General features: G+C 46.3%; 2 protein-coding genes and 2 non-coding genes across 7 annotated transcripts; all 4 read right to left on the bottom strand.

Moving 5' to 3' along the window:
* Nucleotides 1–7,738: 7,738 nt before the first annotated feature.
* Nucleotides 7,739–9,072, bottom strand: RASL11A (RAS like family 11 member A). The gene is made up of 3 exons (XM_417126.8): nt 8,905–9,072; nt 8,689–8,825; nt 7,739–8,275 (listed from the first exon to the last, which is right to left on the bottom strand). The coding sequence occupies exons 1-3, from the start codon at nt 9,023–9,025 to the stop codon at nt 7,832–7,834; spliced, it is 702 nt and encodes a 233-aa protein (XP_417126.2). The 5' UTR covers nt 9,026–9,072; the 3' UTR covers nt 7,739–7,831.
* Nucleotides 9,073–14,227: 5,155 nt separating this feature from the next.
* Nucleotides 14,228–18,733, bottom strand: RPL21 (ribosomal protein L21). Of its 4 annotated transcripts, none has more exons than XM_417127.8 (6): nt 18,708–18,733; nt 17,682–17,760; nt 17,051–17,112; nt 16,028–16,140; nt 15,219–15,369; nt 14,228–14,363 (listed from the first exon to the last, which is right to left on the bottom strand). In XM_417127.8, exons 2-6 carry the CDS (start codon nt 17,746–17,748, stop codon nt 14,274–14,276), a joined length of 483 nt encoding a protein of 160 aa, XP_417127.1. In that variant the 5' UTR covers nt 17,749–17,760; nt 18,708–18,733; the 3' UTR covers nt 14,228–14,273. The 4 variants fall into 4 exon arrangements, with proteins under 4 accessions (XP_417127.1, XP_046770273.1, XP_001233393.1 ...); XM_046914317.1 differs by having other exon boundaries at nt 14,228–14,932; XM_001233392.6 differs by having other exon boundaries at nt 18,663–18,731.
* On the bottom strand, nt 15,831–15,963 carry LOC112531634. The gene has a single exon (XR_003073529.1). It is a non-coding gene; the product is annotated as a small nucleolar RNA SNORA27 (small nucleolar RNA).
* On the bottom strand, nt 16,349–16,424 carry LOC112531622. Its single transcript, XR_003073518.1, has one exon. It is a non-coding gene; the product is annotated as a small nucleolar RNA SNORD102 (small nucleolar RNA).
* Nucleotides 18,734–22,882: the final 4,149 nt, after the last annotated feature.

Below are 22,882 nucleotides of genomic sequence, written 5' to 3' on the forward strand. Positions count from 1 at the left end.
CTGCTGGTGTATCAGAGTGCTGAGTGATCACCAAAGATGTGAAGTTTAATGGGAGAAAATGCTGAGTTCTGTATGTAGGGCGGCGTAACTGAGCGTATGTAGCTCGGGGACGGGCAGCTGGGGGTGAGGGTATGCACCAGAGGGTGGTGGGCATGGAACAGCCTGCCCAGGGCAGCGGGCATGGCCCCGAGTGCTGGAGCTCAGGGAGCGTCTGGACAGCGCTCTCAGACATTGGGATTGGATTTGGGGTGGTGCTGTTTGGAGCCAGGGGTTGGACTCCGTGATCCATGGACCTTCCCTATATGCTGCAGAAAGGAGAAGATGACCACGAGCCATCCTCCCTCCTTCAGACCTCTGTCTTCTCATCAGTGGAACGATTTAAAAATCATATGATTTGAAAAATAAGCTGTGGTGCTCAAGGATGCCTTCTCATTCTCTGAGCCTTGGGGTCACATTAGATCACAGCTCATCACTTATCTTTTCAAGCATGAAGGCTAGAAATGTTCCTTAAATGACAGCAGAGATTCATCTCTAGCGGGCAATGTTCCTAAGTAAAAGTCGCACCATGAGACTTACATTGTGAACACAAATATATATAACGTTAGAAATAATTTAGGGAGATGAATAAGGGAGGAAATATGGCTTGCCTTTGTGGAGGCTTTTTGTTGAGGAAAACTGCATTTTCCTGAGAGCAGGCAGCAGTGGCTGCACATTTTCACTATTCAGGCAGGAGAGACACTGCAAATGTCTGTCAGTAATAAATCTCTCAGTCACCCAGCTGGCAGATAAATTATGCAGAGCTTATGGCCAGGAACAGAAAGGAGAAAACACAAGGCTTCTGAGTTTCCTTTCATTTTGGGCAAGCTTTCTGCTGGGGTTTGCTGCTTAAGTGCTATACACTATTATACAACACAGTTATGTCATAAGGTCTGCAACTTCCTCGTTTGACTGCATCCCTATATACGTACAGTAGTCACTCATCAAAAGAGGCATCATCTTTCTCTCACACTTTGTAGTGTGCAAAATACCAGCTCAAAGTGAGATCCCACCTTACCTGTGGTTTTACAGCAAATTCAGAGTTTTCACTGGGAACTAAAACAAAGTGTGGGACACCCACATGTCAATACTTCCAGAAACCACTTTAGAAGAGCTGTGAAGCTGCAGGTTGCACAAAGTTACCAAGGAATGGTAGAAGGTGTGGAGCTTTTGGGGTTTGTTTTGCACTTATCACATCTGGCCTGAGTTAACCCAGGCAGATACAATTGCCACGTGCATGACTTGAGGTGGCAGCGAGCATCCAGATCCTTGGCTGCCAGACCTGAACTGCAGGAGGGTTTGGGAAGGGAGGTAGTGAGGTGTTCATCCAGCTTGTTTATACTTATGCTTATAGTGCCACATGAGTCTTTCAGACCTGGGATGCTCTCCTAAATCTGATTAGATGTCGCTGTTTTTCCCGGTGAAGAGCCACTAAGTGCTATTGCTTTCCAGGCAGAGAATGCATTGCAGGTGGAGGTAGCTCCTGCCCTTGTGTGATGGTGACACTTGAAGATGCAATGGGGACCTGAGGCAGCTCTGTATATCAGGTTGGTTCATCCCAGAGCAGCTGTCCACATGGACAGAGAGACAGTGCTGAAAAATGGGAGATTTGGGGAGAGCTCCTGGGGACCTGGCCTTGGAGAAAGGAGCTGAAAGGGGCAGAGACACACAGATAAACAAAGTAGGCAGTGCACAGATGAGGTCATAGAAAATTAGGTCTGGGCAGCGCTCAGGAATTCATCCACCTTTGCCAGCTTCACAACAGTATCTTTGATGCCTTTTATTTTTTCTTGCTCATTTGTTTGTTTGTTTGTTTGTTTGTTTGTTGGTATGCATTTCTAGACTAAAATTCTGGAGGGTGAGAACTTATGGGCACGCTGGACTCCTCTTCCACAGTTAACTGTCCAGACTCTTGGAGAATGTTTCCAAATTCTCAGCCAAAACCCCTGTGCTGCAGCTTAAGTGTAAAGGAGAGAAGACAAGCCCCGGAGGGAGAAGCTGAGCTGCGAAAATGCTTGAAGGCAGGAGCATCAAGCTTGTGGCTCTCACAAATGAGGTGGGATCTGAGCTGACATATAAGCCCATCTGAAGGCTTGGGAGGCCAGAGAATGGTAACCGTGGCTGAAAGCAGACTGTGTGTGTGTGAAAATGAGCACTCATGAGAAGACAGCGCCCTTGTTTGCTTGTTGTGAATTGAAATGCAGAACAAGTTTACAGCAAGCAGAATTATGGGAAAGCAACAAAAAAGAGCGTGCAAGCATTGTTTATTCATTCTGGGATGAAATCAGGAAGGCCACAGCCCAGTTGGAGCTAAGATTGGCGGGGACAAAGAGGAATATGAAGAAATGTTACACATGCCAACAGAAGAGGAATTTTGAAGAAACTGTAGGTCTACTAATGTGTAGGAGAGACAACCCAATGGCAGATGATAAGCAAAAGACTAAACTATTCAACGCCCTTCTTGCATAAGTTTTCATTGGCAAAGCCTCTTCATGTGTCCAGAATGATTTGTGAAGGAGAGGGATGATGACAAACAGCAGCAGCAACAAGTGAGAGTCTACCAAAAGTTGGCGTTCAAAGAGCGTTTGGATGTTGTGTTGAGGGACATGGTTTAGCAAGAACCATTGGTGAAGGGCGAATGGTTGGACTGGATGATCCTGTGGGTCTTTTCCAACCTTAGTGATTCTATGAGTCTATGATTCTAAGAGAAGCCACAAGTTATTCAGATCCATGTGATCAGATGGGATTCACCAAAGGATGTTGATGTGACTGCATGGCTGCTGCCCATCTTCAGAAACTCCCAGGGACAGCTTGGACATCTGGACACTTTGTAAAAACTCAGTAAGTACAGGTTGGATGAATAAACTGTTAGATAAACAGAACATTAGCTGGACTGTTAGGTCAAAGAATAATAATCAACATTGTGATGGGCCATCTGGCTGCCAGTAATGAACAGAGGACCCCAGGGAATGGCACAAGAGCTGATATTGTTCAGTATTTCCATCGGTCACCAAGCTCATGACACAGAGGACACTTTCAGCACATTTACAGAAGATAACAGATTAGAAGAGAAGAATTCCATCTCCATTTGGCAGAGCTGGTAGAGCTTCGCTCCAGAAGGGCCTTGAGAAACTTGGGGTCTGGTGACTGAATTAGCCGGATGGTAAAGACAAGGGAGGACACAAAAGGCAACAGGTGGAATGCAGTGTTATGCGCATGGAAGCGCCAATTTCCTCCAGCGTTTTTCCCTCACCATGCAGGAGGATGATGCAGGCAGCAAGACAGCTCATTGCCCAGGTTAAAATGACTCAGTTCTGCTTCAGATCTTGCTTCTGTTTCACCAGCTTTTGTATCTGAGACTCCCATTAACAAAAGTAAATGGACTCTAACATCTTCTAAGCAAGCTTGCTCAGAGATCCCTGAAACAATGAAAAGATGGGGAAAACAGTTCATTGCACATTATGCATGAATTCTTGGAATCTTAGATATATTAGGCAATACCTCTATTTGTTTATTGAAATTAGCCTAATTGCATGCATATTTATTGTCTGCTGTTCCTTAGTATCTGGGCAAATCAAAGCAGACCGTTTCACTACAGAGACAGTGATTCTGCATATAAAATATGGGCAGTTTTACATCAGACTAATAACACTATTCCATTATTCAGAACCAGAGTTAAAATTAGCAGGCATCTCAACAACCAGATGCATATTTTATCTTCAAGGTACAAGCCCAAATTAGCACCAGCCTCTGCCTCCTACCAAAAGCCCGTAATTCTCAGTGGGCTGTTCTACGCCAAGATTACTGACATGAGACAGGCAAACGAGACTCAGGCTATCTCATATATATGTACCATCCTATTTTAGTATTAGAGGTACTCCGGGAGTTATCCTCCATCTGCATCCATTTGCTCTATGTTGGAAAAGTACACAAACCTCCAAACCTGATCTTATATATAGCCTTATAAGAGGAAATAAGTTCTGCATTTGCTGGTTCATATCTCAATGAAAGTGCAGCCAAACCCACCTGTAGTGTTGTACCTGCCTGGGTTCACCCCAGGAGCACCAGTCGTGTCTCACTGCTGTCCTTAACAGCACAGCCTCTTTCTCCTCAGGCCGGCTGAGTGCTGGGGAGCCCTTAGCACAGAGCAGGCACTGTACCTCACATTCACACTAAATAAGAGCCAGAGTGTTTATTTTTGTTGCATGAGAACCACAGAACAGTCCTTCAGCAGCTCTTTTCCTCCCAGCAGCTGAGAGCAACCCACCCACTTTCACCCAAACCAGCCTGATCACATCCGTTCTGATATGCCTGCAGCACATCCCCAGCTGCTGCAAATCCTAGGGATTGCCAACGCAGTGCTGCTGTTGCTGCGATTTCTCCATCATTTCTACATTCCTTGGGCTCTTGCCAGTTCTGCCTCCCAGGATGAAGGAGCCATTGGGTCGCCTTCGTTTTAGAAGAGATGTGAGTGGCAAATCTGCCTGCTGAGTGTGGTTCAGCTGAAACCTTGTTCCTAAAGGCTTCTGGAAGGCTTTGCAATAGGCGAGACCTTTTGCCTGATCTGGGATTTGTTTGCGGTGGGTCTGGGGGCATCAGCTGCAGGAAGCGTGCTGTGATCCACCTGGCAAGCAGGGCTCAGCCTTCTGTTCCCATAGCTGAGCTGAGCTGAGCTGAGCTGAACAGCACTATTTGCTGATACTGGCTTACTATTACTAGAGGGGATGTAATGTTAACCAGGACCATTTGCAACCCGAGCAAAGGATGTTTTTAGTAATGGGAAAAGAGCCAAATATCTTACAAGAGAAATATTCCAGCTTTAAGAATTTATTACCGCTTCCCAGTAATGTGGGCTGAACTATTAAATAACTTTGTGCAATTTCCTGGACAGATACATATTAACGGGAGTGTTGTGCACAGATCAAGGGTGAAATACTGTTCACCAAGCCCAGGCCCGTGGGCAGAGCCCTTTGGCCCAATGCTTACCCAACAAAGGGCAGGAGATGCTGGGAGACTGCAGCAGTTCACAGCATCGCACACCATGAGGCTTCTGGGTGAGGATTTCTCCTATGGATTGTTATCATCAGCCCAGGGAGCGCTGCAATTATTGTGCCAACTTTTCTACATGGCTTTTCAGCTGTAAATGAAATATTGTTGGTCAGTGTGGCAAGTACTCAGTTTCTATACCTTCCTTTTTCTCTCGTTAGTGTGGTAAGATGGGGTATAGCCGGTTGTGTTCCACAATATGCACTAGCATAGCAAGCCATGATTAGTACTTCGATATCTGATCCTGCTTCTTTCAGTCAGGAGCAATAAGCAATGAACGTGGTGAGAAAAATTCATACGCCAGTTATCTCAAATCCTTTTTCAATAAAAAGAAATCAATTTCTCCTTTTTTTTTTTTTTTTAGATACATGGAGAGAGGAAGGTGGATTAATAGCAAGGCTGAGAATCGTTGGGGCCTTTTGGAAGCCTGAATTGTCACTTATTATCCAAAACTGAAGCTGATCTGCTGTTTCGTGAGCTGTGCTCTAACTCGTAACCAACCTTTTGGGGCTGTCATTCTGGAGATATCTCTGCTGAATGATCCATGCAAGCCTTGGCCATTTCTGCTCCTCAGCCAAAGCTGGCACTCAGCTCTTGCCTATGGGGTCAGAGTGGTTCTTCACATCCACGGTCCTTCTCATCCATGGTCCCTCATCAAAACACAGCACAGAAATACAGCATGGATGTGCAGCACTGAACACCATATGTGCCAAGAGGCAGTGAGGAACAGCCTGGGTCCAGATTGCTGAATCAGGGCAAAAGAAGGGAACCTCCACAAAGCTACATGTATGTAGCATCACCTTGGGATCTGTGGCTCCTGGATGGAACCATGCAGCACAGGTTGGTGGCATCAGCTATTTTAAAATTTGTGAAGTCTTAAAGCATTGCTGGATGATTTCATTTCTGGGAGATAAGTAGACAAAATAGCCCAACAGGTGGAGATGCTGATGTAGTAGCAGCCATAATAGTGCATGATGCCACCTTGAGAACCCACTCATCCTTCCTATCTGGGGAAATTGCTGTGATTCTGTTCCATTGCGGAGGCAGTGGGAGGAAGGAGACAGATTCATCCTTTCCAGGCCATGCCCTGCCATTCTCCTGAAGCCATAAGGGCTGGGAAAGCAGCCACCTCCTGATCAAGCTGCCCTCAGTACCATGGCCACATCCCCAGCTCCAACTTCACAGGGGCAGCAGACACCAAGGTCAGTGCCCATTGCTATTCCTCACTCTTGGACAACTGCAGTGAGAGGCAGAAGCCCACAGACAACACCCAGACTTTGAGCATATTGTATGGACACATAGGTGTTCCTCCCATTTCAGGGCAGTGAATTTCCCCTTCACATTTCCCTATGAATGTGTGTCCTGTCCATTGACATCAGTCCCACTCGGACAGCATCTTTCCCATTAAGCACATACCCTGCCACCTCCAAGCCCCCAGGTCAGAGTCCTGGACCTGGCAGAGCACCCGTTATGGTGGATAAATCTTTCCAATGTATTTCAAGAAGTACTTTCACTCGTCCAGACTGTCACCGTGCTTTTGGCTCTTCCAGTAATCAACTCGAGAGATTCAGACCCACTTGGTATTCCCAGTTTAGGTCTGACCCTGCATGTCTCGAGCTGCCTCCCTTCAGCCCTCCTGTTTCCTTTATAGGGCCCACATTGCATATGTGCCCTGGGAAGGTTGTGGTGCTTGGGGCGATCAACCCCTTCACAGAGTTCTCTGTGTGTGCCCAGCAAGACTTCCTGGGTTGCTGGGAAGCACAGATTGCTCCACTTCCACATTTTCCACTCAGCTTGGAGCAGTTTTATTTTTACCAACACAACGCGCATACTTCAGAGGCACATTTGAAGTGCAAAGCCCACGTTCTGTGCTTAGACAGCCAGCAAACTGTTACCGAAAAACACTCTGATCAGTGTAGGGCTTACGTAAAATCAGAGCATATAGTCTGACCTGTTTCCAAGTGCTTAGGAAATGGCCGTGGGGAGGATAGAGATGTGATTCCCTCTAAATGAGCTATTTTCTCTAATGGAGCCCACACACCAGTCCCCCCAATTGCATTTCTCCAGAGAAGGCAGCAGCAGCCCCACACACACCTCCACTGTGGATTGCTCAGCTTCATCCCATAGTGATGTGTGGCAGAATCCACTCCTGCTCAGCACTGGGGCCCGGGGCGTTGCGGAATGGGTCTACAATGCAGCAGATCGGAAACCAGCATGCTGCTAAGTGCATGTCATTGCTCAGCTGATCGTGTGCAAGAAGGAGGAAAGATGATAACTGGAATTATTACAGACAGTTTTATCTTTTCATGTTGAATATGTTTTTTTTTTTTCTTTTCCTTTTCCCTCCAAAGGCTGGCTGAGAATTTTATATGAGTGCTACATCGGCACCATTCCCATTTTACAAGCAGGAAACCAATGCCCAAAGAACTCACTTGAGCAGAGTACAGCAGCAAACCCCAGCCCACAAGAGAGCAGAACCAAACCTCCAGGCAAATGCAAATCCCCTTCTCCAGCCATCTCCATTCAGTTGCTATGCAGCATTTTCTCTCTTCTTCTTCTTTTTTTTTTTTTTAATTGTAAAAATAACCCATCACAAACAAAAGAGAACAAGAAGGGAACCGCACGCTCCAACATACTTACTTCCATACTGTTGGCATTAGTACAAAAATAAAGATTTTTTATTATTATTTATTCACTAGCTTACAAAAATATAAAGTCTATGGCATCCCCCTGGACCCCAGCAGCAGCTCTATTTGACTCTGGGCGACAGCGCCTGCTTGAAGCGTCTCTTCAGGTCCTGCATGTTGGGGGAGCGTGGCCGTGGGATGATGGCAGGGCGGCGGCGCTCGGCGTGCTGCAGCTTGCTGACCTCCCGGCACAGGTACTGGAACACCTCGCAGACGCCCTGCGAGCTCTCGCTGGTGGAGATCTCCAGGAAGAGGCTGCCCAGTTCGTTGGCCAACTGCAGCCCCTCTTTGGCCTGCACCTGCCTGGCGTGGAGGAGATCCGCTTTGTTCCCCACCACGACGATGGGGATCCGGGCGTCGGGGTGGAGCTGGCGGATGTGCTGGTGGAGGGGCCGGACCGCCTGGTAGCTGCCGGGGTCCGTGATGGAGTAGACCACGAGGAAGCCCTCTGCCCACTTCATGCACCTCGACAGCGCGTCCAATGCCTGCACGCAGTCCTCCTGCACCTGCAGCGGGACACGGCCAGGGCTTGGCACGGGGCTGGGAGCACCCAGCCCAGCACAGAGCCCTGCTAAGGGGGTTGAGCTGCGTCCTGGGGGACTTGGCCCAGCCGTTTCCTTTTTAGGAAACAGAGGCTCATAAGCTGAGCTCTCGAGTGGCAGAGAACGGATTGGAGTTCGGCAAAGCACAGCGCGGGGCATCCCTCGAGCAGAGTGCGGCTCGGTGGGTAGCAGGATAAAGGGCTGAGAGCTAAATCTGCCCAAAACATGGCTTCGTGACCCTGTACAATGTAAGAGTCCTGAGATGCACAGCCTGGCCAGCGGGGATGACCACTGGGAGCTTCTGTGATCCCACCCCAAAGATTTTCGACCCCCCCCTCTCCCCGATCCTCGCGTGTCTGGGCCGGAGCCGCCCATACCTGGAGGCACCCCGGCGTGTCCTGGATGTGCACGGCCACCTGCTCCCCGTCCAGCCGCACCAGGCGAGAGTACAGGCTGCCCGTGTTGGGCTCGTAGTCCCCGATGAAGCGCTTGGTCAGGAACCGCACGATCAGCGCTGAAACAGAGCGGCCGCGTTAGGACGGAGGGATAGGGAGGCAGAAGGGCGGACGGAGGGACGGACGGCCCGCACTCACCGCTCTTGCCGACGCCGCGGGCCCCCAGCACCGCCAGCCGCAGCTCGGCGCCGGGCGGCCCCGGGGAGCACTCGGCGATGGGCGATAGCAGGAAGGGCTGGGACATGCCCGGCAGGCGCATGGGACCCCGCTCGGCCCGCCTCGGCCCCGCTCGGCTCGGCAGCGCCCGGCTCGGTGCCCGCCGCCCGCTTTTAAAGGCTCCGCCGGCGCCGCCCCGCAGCCGCCCCCGGCAGCACCGCACCGCCCACCGCCTCCCCGCGCTGAGCGCTCCCGGCTCGCGGCGGATCCCGGTTGCGTCCGCCCGTCCCCGTTAAGCGCCCGGTGGGTGCGGACCCCAAGGATGCTGGGGAAGCCTGGGCGCAGATGCGGCCCGCAACGGAGGGGCGGCTTTGGGGTCCTGGTGGGTTCGCAGGGTGCGGCTCCAGCCCGAAACGCTCCAACGGAGTGACAGAATCATGGAATATGTTGAATCGGAAGGGATTCACAAGGATCATCGAGTTCAGCTCCTGGTTCTCACAGGTCCTGCATTGTGTCAGCTCTGCGGCTGGGCTCTCGAGTCATTAGACAAGGGAAATGCTTGAGTCTTTTATCTCAGTTGTGCATCTGAATGCATCCCGCCCGTGTCAAAATCCCAAAGCCTGAAGTCCCAGCTCACACATAAGGAACCAGCCAGCTTCAAACACTGCCCGTGACCCTGCGGGTGGAGGCAAAGCCCTTTGCTTTTCTGAAGTGAAATCAAGTTTCCGAGGAAAGTCGATCCAGCCCAGGCCTGAGCTCACAGCCCAGCAGGCAAAGGAGCCTCAAAGCCACCGAGAGCCCACATCCCTGTGTGAACCACTGCCTTGGTATCCCCAACACCGGCCCTACAACATGACGCTGTGCAAGCACAGAAGTCTCGACAAGTTGAATAGTTCATTCAAGGGATGCTTTATTTTTACTGTTATTAGAGAGAGAACACAAGGCAGCAGGAAACGCACAGAGGATGGCACTCTTCTTCGCATGTCAGGCACTGCTCTGTCACTTTCCTCCCTCTGAGAGCACGATGTACACAATGACTACAAATCACACTGTTCCCGACTTTCTCTCATCCTCCCTCCTACTTTCTCCCTAAGTCCAGGCAAGAGCCCAGGTACCGTGTCTGCTCAGCGCTCCTTTGGGAGCACCCAGCAACTCAAGAGCTCAGGGTAAGGCTGCCACAGCAGTGCCACCCACTCTGCCATTAGAGGTGCTCCCAAGGTAAGCCAACCCCTGGCACCACAGGGATGAGGATGGGGAGGGCTCCATGCACCCCACAGCACCAGCAGGCCCCCCAAAAACCACGTTCTACCCCACTTACATTCTCCCTTTGTGGCTCAGCAACTCCACCTGGTAACAATGCCACCGCTCTGTACTGAAGGGCTACGTGTGATTGCCAGCAGTTAACACCATCAGTTAAAGCGGTGTCTGTGGAAGTTTGTCATTGTTTGTACTCCTCCCGTGCCCAAGAAACCCTATAGGAGCACCAAGGCCATTTTTAGCCACAGAAACCGACTGCTTCTGAAATCTCTCCATCAACATTCCCCATCATGCAGTTTCCCTTTCATAAACAAGGTTTCTCCTCTATCACTAAAAGCTTTTGGTTTCCAGAGGTTCATGCTATTGTCATCTGCTCCCATTGTCACGCACCACCAATTGTCTTTGGCCTTGTGCACACTGCAAACACAGCCTATTTTTAAACATTTCTTTATAAGAGAGCTATCAGGGTACATCCAGCATGCCCTTGAAAGAACAGCATTAAAGTGAGTCCATTCCAAGCAGATGATTGCCAGGTGCTGAGCCATGAGAGCAGCGGCACTAAACATCATCCCCTAAACTTGAGCTCTTCCTCTTGGGCAGCTGCAGGGCTCCTGGTGTCCTGCCCAATGCTGGCACCCCAAAGGACAACGGGTGACAGTCACACACTGATGTGACCGCACAAACCAACACAGCACACACCACAAAGCAACTCCTTGCCATGGCCAAAGCCGTTCGGGCTCAGGTTGTTCCCATAGCAGCTCGGATCAGTAATGTCTGCAGACCAAAGCATTCCTTTTGACACATGGGCTTCAAAGCCATTCCAACGAGTCCCATTTCTCAGCTGCAAGCCCTGCTTGGCAACACATCTGTACTTTAACCTGCTCCACGCAGGCATCCCATACCACCAACGCTACAAAACCCAACTAAAGTCTCTCTAAGGTCTTTCATACAAAGACCACTCAGCCCAAGTTGCGTTCTCACCCCGAGCCCCAAAGACTTCTAGCCTTGAGCACCTCCAGGGATGACAGCTACAACCTGGGCTTGGCTGGCAGGGCTACGTTGCCTTGAGGACGTGGGGCAAGGAGCAGCAGCCACAAAGCTTCCCCACATGCAGGAACACTGGTGAGAACCTCTGTTGTGAGTTAGCATGCCCTCACCACGCCCCCATCAGCAGCACAAGCCCACATCCGAGCACAGCTTTGCCTCCCACTCCCCAATTCCTGTTGGTCAGTAGCTGACCAGTTTGGAGCACACATGCACAAAATGGTGACTGAGAGCTCGAGGGCCATCACCCAAAGAGGGACAGCAGAAAGTGAAATCAGGAGCTTCACCCAGAGCTCGGCAGCTTCCAGGCTCCTGAGCTGTACGGGTGCTGATGATGGGAGCCACATCCCTACCCAGTCCTTGAGCCAGGACAGTTACTACTACATGAAACCCACCAGCTGCAGCTTGATTCTTAAATAGGCACAAGTAACTTTTTCCCACACAAGGGCAAATTTGCAGCTGGAGCGCCACTGCACAGTGGGAAACACCAGCAGCACTCCTGAATCACAAGGCACTTCCCAGGCAAACGGCAAGCCCAGCTGAACTGTGCCCTCTCTCCACACACCATGAATTATAGGAGCCCACCGCACCTCGAGGTCTCTGCAGAGGCACACGGGAGCTCATGTGTCAGGACAGCCAGGATCACGTCCTCTGACAGGTGTGCTCACACAGCTTTTCACAGCTGGGGCCATCCCAACACAGTATCCATGCAGGATACCATCCTTTGGATTATAATGCTGAGGCACGGACTGGATCAAGGACAAGACAACGCATGTCAGCACTTCCCTTCTTATCAGATTCAGAGGGAAGACTACAGAAGCACCCATTTGTATGTCCTTGTGGCAGCTGCCTACCCGCCTACCCCCAGGAACGGGAGAGGCATCTGCATTTTCCTCGCTCCCCAGGCACAGATTCTCTTCCCCAGTCCTTTCTGCCCTTTCATTGACCCTTCCCACTCACACACATTACCACACACTAACACTGCCTACACAGCCCACAGGAAAGCTCACATCTTGGCATGAGTGATGCACTACGTGATGAAGGTGACAGCTCAGGTCTTCCTGACTCCGTGTATTCAGCAGAGGAAGGGAAGCAGCTGCAGTAGTTCAAGGCAGTAAGGACTGAGACACCTCAGCCCTCACCTCTGAATTAGGCTGCCTGGAATGCACAGCACCACACTGAAGCGTAACAGCTCGTGCTGATCCATGGGCACTCCACTCTCCACATGTCATACAAGGGTAATGTACCACCAGCTCCTGAATGCCAAGTCTGAACTGTCTGCAAAACTGAAACCACACAAGCTCAAATAATCCAAGAAATCTATAGCTTTGCAATCTTCTCCAGGAAGTTTGCCAAAATCATTGTGGAAGAGAACAAAATTCACTGAAGTCTGTTACGATAAGCAGCTGCAGCTGCCACGCTTACTGCATGGCTTTGTTAGGTAGGCACAGCTTCAGGACAGGACAGCTAACTGCTGATCACAGCACATGGGTCTAACCCATAGCACCCCAGCAGTAGCCAAAAGTCAGCACCTACAAACCCATGACAAGGTTAAGCCTCTGCCAGTCTGTCCTCCAAAAACATCCCAGCAAACCTAAAAAGGCTCTCTTCCCTTGCAAACTCAGTTTCATTCTCCCTCACTTCTGGGAATGCAGACCAAGGAAAGCATCCCCTCCCGTTCCTCCCAGACCACACAGATTCCAGACACTCCTGAGCAGCTACAGCCTGCACAGCAACCTTCAAAACCACTCAGATGAAGTGGAAAACTCCAGAAACACAGCTCTCATATATGGCGTCTGCATGCAGTCTATTCCTATTATTTTTCAGCAGCTTGGAAAATTCAGAAGTTTAAAAGTACCCAACGCTTATTCGTGGTTGATAATGTTCCCATCAGGATGCTACAGCAAATTCACTCCAGTCTTGACAATAAAGCATAAAATAACTTGCACAAGCATGCATCAGGGGGAAAACAGATGGATATATCATCCCCAAGGAGCATTCCCATTTATGCATCCCATTTAACTCTTACAGACACAAAGCCTAATGGAAAATGCCCACCTTACAAGTCAAACATTTATTTTAGATGGCTGTGGAAGCTCCCAAGCCAAATAAGCTGATAACTGTCCACAGTTTAGTATATACATCCAACTGCTCAAAGACAAATGCATTTGTTCATAAAAGCTAAAGTGCATAAAGCAGCAGCAAGTTAGGAACAGTCAGCCTGCTTCCTGCCAGTGATGGCAGTGCACTCCATGTCTAAAACGCAACGTCAAAGTAAAAACACTGCCATCCTTTGTCAGCACATGAACGGGTAAGAGCTGCTCCATCTTCATCAAGGCATTCTAAGCAGATTCTTCAGTGAGCTTTACCACTGTTTCAAGCAAAACCCAGAAAAATATGTGCAATAAACAAAATGTGCCAAGTGTAGAAATAAGAAACAAATGACAAAGGCTCAGTGTTTTGAAATTAAGGCTTTGTTTCATAACTATTTCTTAAGAATGCATATTGGCCTGGGATGTTCTAGAAATCCTTCTCTTAGTGGCTACAGCGGTGAGACAACTGTGTTCCCATCGCCATTTCTCCAGAAGTGCTCTGAAAAAACTGCTTCCCCAATTTTTCCTTGGTGTTAAACTGAGGCCCTTTAGCCAAAAGCTTCTACTGATGATATCTGAAACCAACTATGTTTTCCCACTACAAAAATTAAACCTTGAAGAGACACCATGCAGTTCTTGCTATTTGCTCTCAGTTCGCCGGTGAAATTATTCCATGTCCTCTCATATTACCTCACCAGGTAATCAAAGGAGGATGATCATCATTGAGCAATAGCAAATATCAGCATCCCCAAGGTTTCTGGTCTATGTAAATGACTAAACCGATGAGCAAAAGGCACCTATGTTTTTAACAACCGAGCACTATGTAATGCAAGCTAAAGAAATAAGCCCAGAAAAAGTTTTCTTAGAATCTGTTTAAAAAAAAGCCTCCAAAGGAATGAGCCACAATCACATACACTCATCCAAAAGCAGATCTTTAATTTATTATTCAAACGTGCATTACGCCATGAATTCATAGGGAATTGGCTCCAGCAGCTCCGGATCCTTCCCGTTAGTCCTCACAAAGTGTGCTTCTCTTGGTGGAGCAGGCTGTAAACAGAGACAGAAAGAATTCAGGGCACAAAAGCTCAAAGGAAACCTTACACAGAATTCATGTCAACCAAATTTAATGTATTATCATACAAACATCACAGCAATTTTATCATTGCTAGTCTCTCTAAAATCTGCTTTGAAGATCAGCTGTAAGAAAAGGAATCTGCTGTAAGATTTGGCTTTTACTGTTGAATGGAGACAACTACAATTCAGCCTCTGAGTTACTAATCCAAGTCAACAAAAAGTACCCTCTAGTTCCATAAGCAATAGCTATTACCTTCCCTCTGAAGTCTATAGTTACTCAGTTTTAACAGTTTCTATTGCAGCTAAATTCAACTCAACCAAACACAACATCACTTCTAGAAATTGGCCACAGCTTCTGCTGCTGATGAGCAACCCTCTAGCTGTGATGCCTGAACAGGAAGCAGCTGTCCCTTTGCTCACAGCCAAGGGCATCATTTTCAGCCAGGAACAGCACAGTTCTGTTCAGCCAACAAGCATATCAGACAGCTCAGATGGAGACACACTGCAGGCTGTCACTCTACTCTAAAAGAAGGAGGAACCTCCTACAAAAGGAATAGAAACAAACGAGGGTGGTTACAGACACCTCCAACACCATCTGTCATAGACCTGGATTTCAGCTCCATTAACGTGTTTTGTTGGTGGTGGCTTTTTTTTTTTAAGCAGACAAAAAGTTCTGTTTACAGCACAATGCTTCGTTGTTTTGGAAGAGAACATTTTAGTTAATTGATTTGGTTCTAGGTGGTTTTTTAGGTTTCATGCTTTGTTTTGCTTTTGTTTCTTTTTAGCCAGTTGCAGCAAAAATGTTATCAACTAGATTAAAAATATTACCTGACGTTTCAGTTGAACCCAAATGCCTTTTTCTTTTGCTTCCTTTTTCTTCTTTTCATTCTCCTTCACACGCTGCAAAAAGCTGTCTCTGCTCTTGGAATGTTTAATATGCTCAATACGCACATTAATTCTCTTGGCAAGAATCTTACCCCTAAGAGAAAAGTATCCGTTTTTAATTTACTGCACTTGAAGAACAGCCATTTCAAAGCCAGTTGTATGGCATTTATGGAAGTAATCCTATAAGCTCAACTACAGATCATTATTCATCAAATGGCAATCACTCAGAATACACTGCTGCGGATGCAAATTGGGTAGTATTTATGTAAGTGAAAGCTTATCAATATACAACAACATGCTGACAATTTAGGATTAAGTTGCTGGAGAACAAGTAACCTTAACCTTATACTATACAAACGAGTTCACTATTACCACTGTACTTCAGTCCCACTCTTGGAACAAAAAAATATCTTTTTCTGACGAAACTGTGAAAATCAGATGAATACAGCTGGATATGGCCACAAAACAGCAGTTACAACAGTCTTCAGTGTAAATGCGAGTCAGGTGACAATCCTCGTTATGTAACGGCATTAAGAGCTGCTCAGAAGAATAAAGACCTGTTTCCTCTGACAGGATCCAAGACAAATGACCACCATTTGCTTGGGTTTTAAAAGGATGTATACTTTACCCACCTTGAATGACCAATCAAGACAAAAAAGTGTCTAACTGGCAAAGTGAAAGGAGGGTGTCATTACACATCAACTCCCCCCCCCAAAACAAAAGTTTTTATACTACGAATTTTTGATACTTACTTAACCTTCTTGTTAACAATAACACCCACAGCGTGTTGAGTAACATTATACACCCTTCCAGTCTTGCCATGGTAACACTTGTGAGGCATACCTTGTTGAACTGTACCCATACCCTGTTAAAACAAGGATGAAGGCAGAGCTTTACAAGCTTTAACTTGAAGACATTAAAGCAATGCCAGGGGACTTTCACAGCTTATTTATAACAGGAATATCAAATTATTTAAGACTTATTTAAAAGTGCTCCTTTTTTGCTTATACCTTTGAATTTATAGCTACACATTATACCTAGAAACTATTAAATTGTTCTGTGATCATTCCAGTCGCTTTCAGTGCCGGTGAAATGATTTGATCACTTTGCTTTCAGCAAGCAATCATAGGAGACAATCATCATCAAGCTCCAGAATGTCAAGAAGCAGTAATTTTGAATGGCATAGTTCTGCATAAGTCAGCCCCATAAACTACATGCCAACTTCTCTGTGGCTGTTTTAATAACTTGGTGTCTCAAACTGAAACTCAAGGATTCAACAGTGCAGGATTTCTCAGCAAAACACTTTCAGAGCTAACACAACATACTTCTGAAAGTACAGGGCATATCATTTAAAATCACCTAGAAAATAATTAATGGGAAATGATACTGCATAAATTATGCAGCATAAACTATGGCTCTTTTCAACAGCACGTGCAAAGCAGGCAAAACTGAATAACTACTAGAATGACAGCTGTGCAAGCAGTGCCAGTAGGCAAAATGCAACAACCCAAGTATTAGACATGGCATATTTCACCCACCTTTTTTCATCTGAACTGACAGTTCATAGTCTAACATATATTACACATACAAAAATATGTGACGTTGAAGCATTAATATTGGCTCGATAGCATTGTTGTTGCACTACTATTTCAAAAGAGGGTATTTGTATTGACACACATGACACAAATAACGGAAAGACTACCACAAAAAACTAGAAATGGGAAGTGATGACACTGCTCCAGGTATTTTCAATTACACTCCATCTCAGAAAGTACCTTGATATCAACTATATCGCCTTTCTTGTAGATGCGCATATAGGTAGCCAGAGGGACAACTCCTGTTGAGAGATACAAACATGGATACTACGATGCTCACATTTCACACCCATATAAAAACAGGAGAGGAGAAAACAGATCCCACATTTTAAAATATTTCATTTTTAAAAAGTTCAATTTCAAAATTAAATCTCAAAGAAAGTAAAACAGAAACCAAACTTCTTTTAAGCAGTAGTTACCTCTTCATACACTTCACATTGAAAAAAAAATTAAAAATCAAGCTGAATAAAAACTATAGCTTTACATCTATTTACTACATCACTGAAGATAGCTGTTATCACTGCTCACTGCTAAGAGGCAAACTGTACATTTGAAGTAAAAATGAGTTTTTAGCTATTTTCTTCACCTTCAAATTCATTTTCAAGTGATGACTGAATGACTGCTTGACCTCAGAATGCTAACACATAAGCTGTAAGAGCTGCAAGTTTACCCACATACCTTCCTGTAGGTTTTGGTCTAAATTGCCAGATACCTTTTGACAGAATCTGGCAGTTCTATTACTACCTGGGGACCGCTGACACCCAACAGGTCAGTAACTGAAAACAGTGCTCTCACTACAACGTATACTCACCATGTTTGCGAAAGGGCCTCGAGAACATATAACGAGTTCCCCTCCTCTTTCCCTTTGTGTTCGTCATTTTGGCTGATTACTGTAAAAATGAATGCAAATTAATCAGGACAACCAGTTTGTTCACTAAAAACATGCCCAATGAAAAATGAAACGCTTAGGCCCGATCAGAAGGATACCACTTCCAAATTGCAGGGTCAAAACACGTTACTAGACACTGAAAGGAAAAAATACATAGTATCTATTTAAGATTATAACAGAGGTTACATGGGATGTTAGCTAGTCACCTAGCCCTGCCTTCTTTTCGAAACTAACAGCAGACATTGTTCAGGGCTTTGCCTGGTCCTTTGGAAACTCTTTAGGGATGAAGGGAAAATGCAGCACAGCCTCCCTGCTCAGCTTGTTTGGAGGCCTGATCTGATGACAGAAACGTGTCCCCCTGCATCCAGCTGGAACTGCTCCCATTCTGATTTACACCACTTGCCCTAATATCAACTGAATTAGAAGGGAGCCTTAAAGGCCACTTAGTCCAACTCCCTGCACTGAACAGGGACACCTACAGCTCCATCAGGTGCTCAGAGCCCCGTCCAGCCTGACCTTGAGTGTCTCCAGAGAAGAGGCACCCACCACCTCTCTGGGCAACCCCAGCGCCTCACCATTCTTGTAGTAAAAACTTTTTTCTTACACCGAACCCAAAGCTCTCATATTTTAGTTTGAAACCATTTCCCCTCTTCCCATCGCAACAGGCCCTGTTGAATAGAGTCTATCCGCTTCCTTCCCATAGCCCTTCTAACACTCCTTCCCCTCCGCGCCTCCCGGCCCGGCCCGCCGCCTCACACCGCGCCGTGCAGGCCGCGGCCTCCCCGCTCCCCCAGCGATCCCCCGCCGTAGGGCTTTGCCGTCCCCAGGACGAGCCAACCACCCCACCGCCACCACAGCCCCTCCAGCCGCTTTCTCGTCCCCTCCCCGGAGCCGCGGAGCCACCTGAAAGCGGCCACCACGCTTCAGCGTGGCTCGCGCAGCACTCACAAGATGGCGGCGCGGGCCGAAAGGAGAGAGGCGGCGCCGCGGCCGCCCTTAACAGCGGGGCCTCGGCGGGGCTGCCCGCCCTGCGCCTGACAGAAAGCGTGCGGCGGGCTGCCCGCTGCCTGCCTGCGCGGGGCGGCGAGTGGTTGTTACTTAAAGATAATAGATAAAAGATAATAGATAAAAATGCATTTGATCCCCTTACTAACTTCACAGTTATTCTGATGTGTATCCTGCAAAACGCAGGCCTAAAAGCCCTTTCTGTCAACGTTTACAGCAAGTTTAATATTCATGGGCCGCAATGGTTGTGGAGGATGAGGTGCGCGGTCAGGTTCTGCCTGCAGAACTAGCTGGCGGAGCATGTTCTGACACAGAAGGGCCCTGTCTGTGCACAAAATCCATTAAACTGTTGTAGTTGGAAACACGCAGACTGTATTCCAGCTCCGCGCTATGAAAAAAGCCCAACCTGATATCTCTGATACCTGTGCAAGGGAAATCTGTATCATTCAATAAGCATTCAGGTGCCAGGAAATGCCCCCAGGCTTGGAGGAAGGCTGAGCAGCCCTTGGGTGAAGAAACATATTGGCAACAGAGATGTCAGGAAGGACATCAAGCAGAGCGAAGACAGGAGGCTAAATCCAATCCTAAGGTGTTATTGAATAAAGAAAGATCGTTATCTTCAGTGAGCTGAACTCCTTCCTCCTGCCAGTGATTTTCATAAAGGGTGCATTTCCACATTGAGCAGGAAAGAATGGGAAAGAAACTCCACATGTTGAAACAGATTTCAGCGTACAGATCTTGTAAGTGTAATTCATAAAGGAGCAGCAACTATGAACTGAATTGAACTCTGCTTTACTTGGGATCCAGTCAGACATTCAGGATTTGCTACATTTTTTTTCCCCCTGAATAAATGGCACGGTGGCTTTATTTGAAATTTCAATAATGTTCTCATTTCTAACATTTATTTTGATGCTCAATATTTCAAAGAGTCAGTTATATTCATCATTTACTGGCCATGCTGTCAGGGTCTGACCCAGAAGTCCACCCTCCCTACCAACGTTGTACACATTTTCACAAAATTGTTGCCTGCTGAAAACTTGAAGCCTGAAGTGCATTTGTATGTTGTTTGTAAAAGGACTTGTTAATAGTGGCTGTCTCCAGCAAATCAGGCTGAGCAAGGTGTGGGTGAGTTCTGGTCTAGAAACAGGAGCCAGCAGGCAAGCAGATACAGGGGAGAGCTACAGCTCTGTGTATTGTCTGCACATGCTCCCCATACTGCCCTGATTCATCACTTCAGAAACCTAGCCTGAAGTGCAGTGGGTCAAACTGCAACTGTAGGATGCTAATTCCAGTTTCTCCTACACTGTATATTAAGAAGCTGGTTCTTCTTGAGAAATGCAGCATCCTTAAGATCAGGATGAACACAAATGGCAATGCCCAGCTTAGCATGAAGATCTAAAATCCCATGAAGATCCCAGGCTGGTGCTCTACCCATTGCTGTACTTTGGAAATCTTACTACATGCTGCTAAGACTGAATTTCTGTCCTTGTCTCACTGTCTGGGAGGTGGAGCAAATTTCAAAATTGCTGGGGAAAGGAGCTTGAAAGGTAGGACCCATTCAAAGTGAGGGGTGTGGAGAGTAGGTAAACATGACTTTATTTTTCAAAGTGGAAAACATGCCAGAAAAACATTCTCAGTCACCAAGATCCCATGGTCAGGATTCTGATATCTTCTTTGGGAGAGTCCCATTTTCCTTTTTTTTATTATTATTTTTTTTATTTTTCCTTACACTTCCTTGCAGCATCTGCCTGGACAACAGCTATCTCTGAAGAATAAATGAGCTATGATGATTCTGCTTGTGGGGTTGCCAGGAAATCTTCACTGAATTTCTAACTGCACAGTGGGATCTAGCTTGTTCTTAATCTCAGAGGACCAAATGGTACAAAGATCTGGAGTGTGACATCCATTTCTGTGAGGTTATTCATCAGAGATGTGTAAGGAATTTAAATAACGGAGAGTTTGTGAAGTGCTTTGATGTGAAAAATATATTCCCCTTCAGTAGGGTGTAGATTTCCCATGTGTCTCACATAACATATTCTTCATATGAAAAACAAACAAAACAGAAAACAAACAAAAACAGCTGATTATGTCTGGAGCAAAAATTTTAAAAACAACTGAGATCAGGTATCAAATAAAGAATATTGAAATCTGCAGTTCTAATGTGATAGCTAAGGCAAAACCAAGATTTTAAATGGGAAATCAAGATTATGAAATTGATTGTTTACCACATAGCAGGCTCCCATCCACAGAAGTGCTGCATTTACCTTGCATTATTGATCAAAAAGTTACTGTTCAAAGTTATGTGTAAGCACTGAAGTTGATCCTGTCATTCTAGTATTATCTCCTTTCAAAAAGATCCTCTTAAATGGCATCTCAAGGTCATACTTTTGTTCCCTTTCATAGGTCTCTTTAGCACCTCAATGATTCTAACAGCCTTCTTATTTCTAGTAATCTGTCCAGCTCCTCCATGAAACCCATTCTGTAAATATTAAAAGCCAGAGCCTAGTTTCATGGGAGAGTTTAAGTCAATAACATTTGTATTGAAGCAATCAGTTGCCTCCAAAGAAGATGACTGTACAGACAGACTGCTTGAACAGTTCACTGCCGAGTTGCCCAAGTGCCAACGTGGGTGCAGTAACAGCTGCATCACCAGTGAAGCGTTTCATGGAGAGAGGAACACAAAACAGTGACAGCATGCCTTTGAGAGAAAAGGAAAGGCAAGATATACAAACCAAAAATTGTGATGAGGCCAGCACCTCACACACTGGTGAATGTTTTCCACTTCTTGTACATTACTTGCTAATTCAATATGTTACTAGACAGAGGTAGACATACTGAAGCCAAACAAATTGTTTTACCATTGTCTCATAAAATTTGCATAAAATCTGAAATATTGAACAAATTCTGTCATTCGGGGGCTTATTTGAATAACATGGCATTCTATGTGTATATATACATCAGCAAAAACTGCGTTACTGACCATTAAGAATCATTTGGAATGTAATCATTAGGAACATGCAAGGAACTTGTTGTGTAACTGAGACCAACTTCTCATGGGTACCAAAAAGTATAGTCCATTTATCAAACTTCATTTGATAAGCAATTAGTGACCCTTTCCTCCCATACTAGTGGAGTGGCTTCTCAGAAAACCAGTTTCATTAATGCAGTTTTTTTTCTCCAACTTCTCCTAAGTGCTGCTATGTTTTTGAGGTCACCTATCTCTGTGTAACCTCCACTGAGCCCAACCCATCTAACCAGGAACAAACAACACCTCACGCTGTTAGCATCAGCTTCACTGAGTATGTAGCTTTGAGTAAAGGTGACTCGGCACTCATGGTAATTACCAGCTCTGCCAGGCAGATACTTTGTACTGTTCTGTTGTAGAGGAAGCTGACCTGCTGCCAGCAGTAAATCTGCATAATGTGGGGATTTTTTGTTGGCATGCTGTTTTGATAATGTACTGAAGTATATAAGGTATTGAAACATATAATTAATTCTAAATAATTATTTTTTTAAATTTAATTTAATTTTTCACACTTGGCCTTAAGCCCTTCCCAACCCTCCGGAGCAGCCACTGACTACAGTTTGGGAAGTAAGGGGCTTAATGGTTGGAACTATCTGCTGTTTTCTGTTTGCTTGTTCATGTCTGAACTGTTACAAACTTAGCCTGAAGAACAATGATGTTTGCCCTGATTTTTTTTATGTAACTATTTATACAGAAGAATGATGTTCCCCTTACACCTCTGTTCCTCTAAGCTACATAATCCAGGCTCTTGGAGCCTCCAAATGCACAGCAAGCTCCACAGATTTGCTGCCATTCCCACTCATTGCTCTTGAGTATCAGTGATCAGAACTGTATAAAACAGTCCAGCTATCTTACAGTACACGAATTATTTCTGAGACATTTCCTGTTTTTACCGAATCCATGAAATATGAAACCCCAAAGGCTGATTATTTATTTCTTCGGCCCTAAATGTTTCAGTGATTGTCCTTAACTTGATAACTGAGAACTAAGAGACAATTTTTTAATCTACCTCTCATGCAGTGGCAGACCTCCCTGTGACTGCAGTAGCACCAAGTCAGTTCTTAAATAGTAATCATTTTGCTTAGACAAAACT

This window comes from Gallus gallus, chromosome 1, assembly GCF_016699485.2.
Source record: "Gallus gallus isolate bGalGal1 chromosome 1, bGalGal1.mat.broiler.GRCg7b, whole genome shotgun sequence".
Classification (NCBI taxonomy): Eukaryota; Metazoa; Chordata; class Aves; order Galliformes; family Phasianidae; genus Gallus; species Gallus gallus.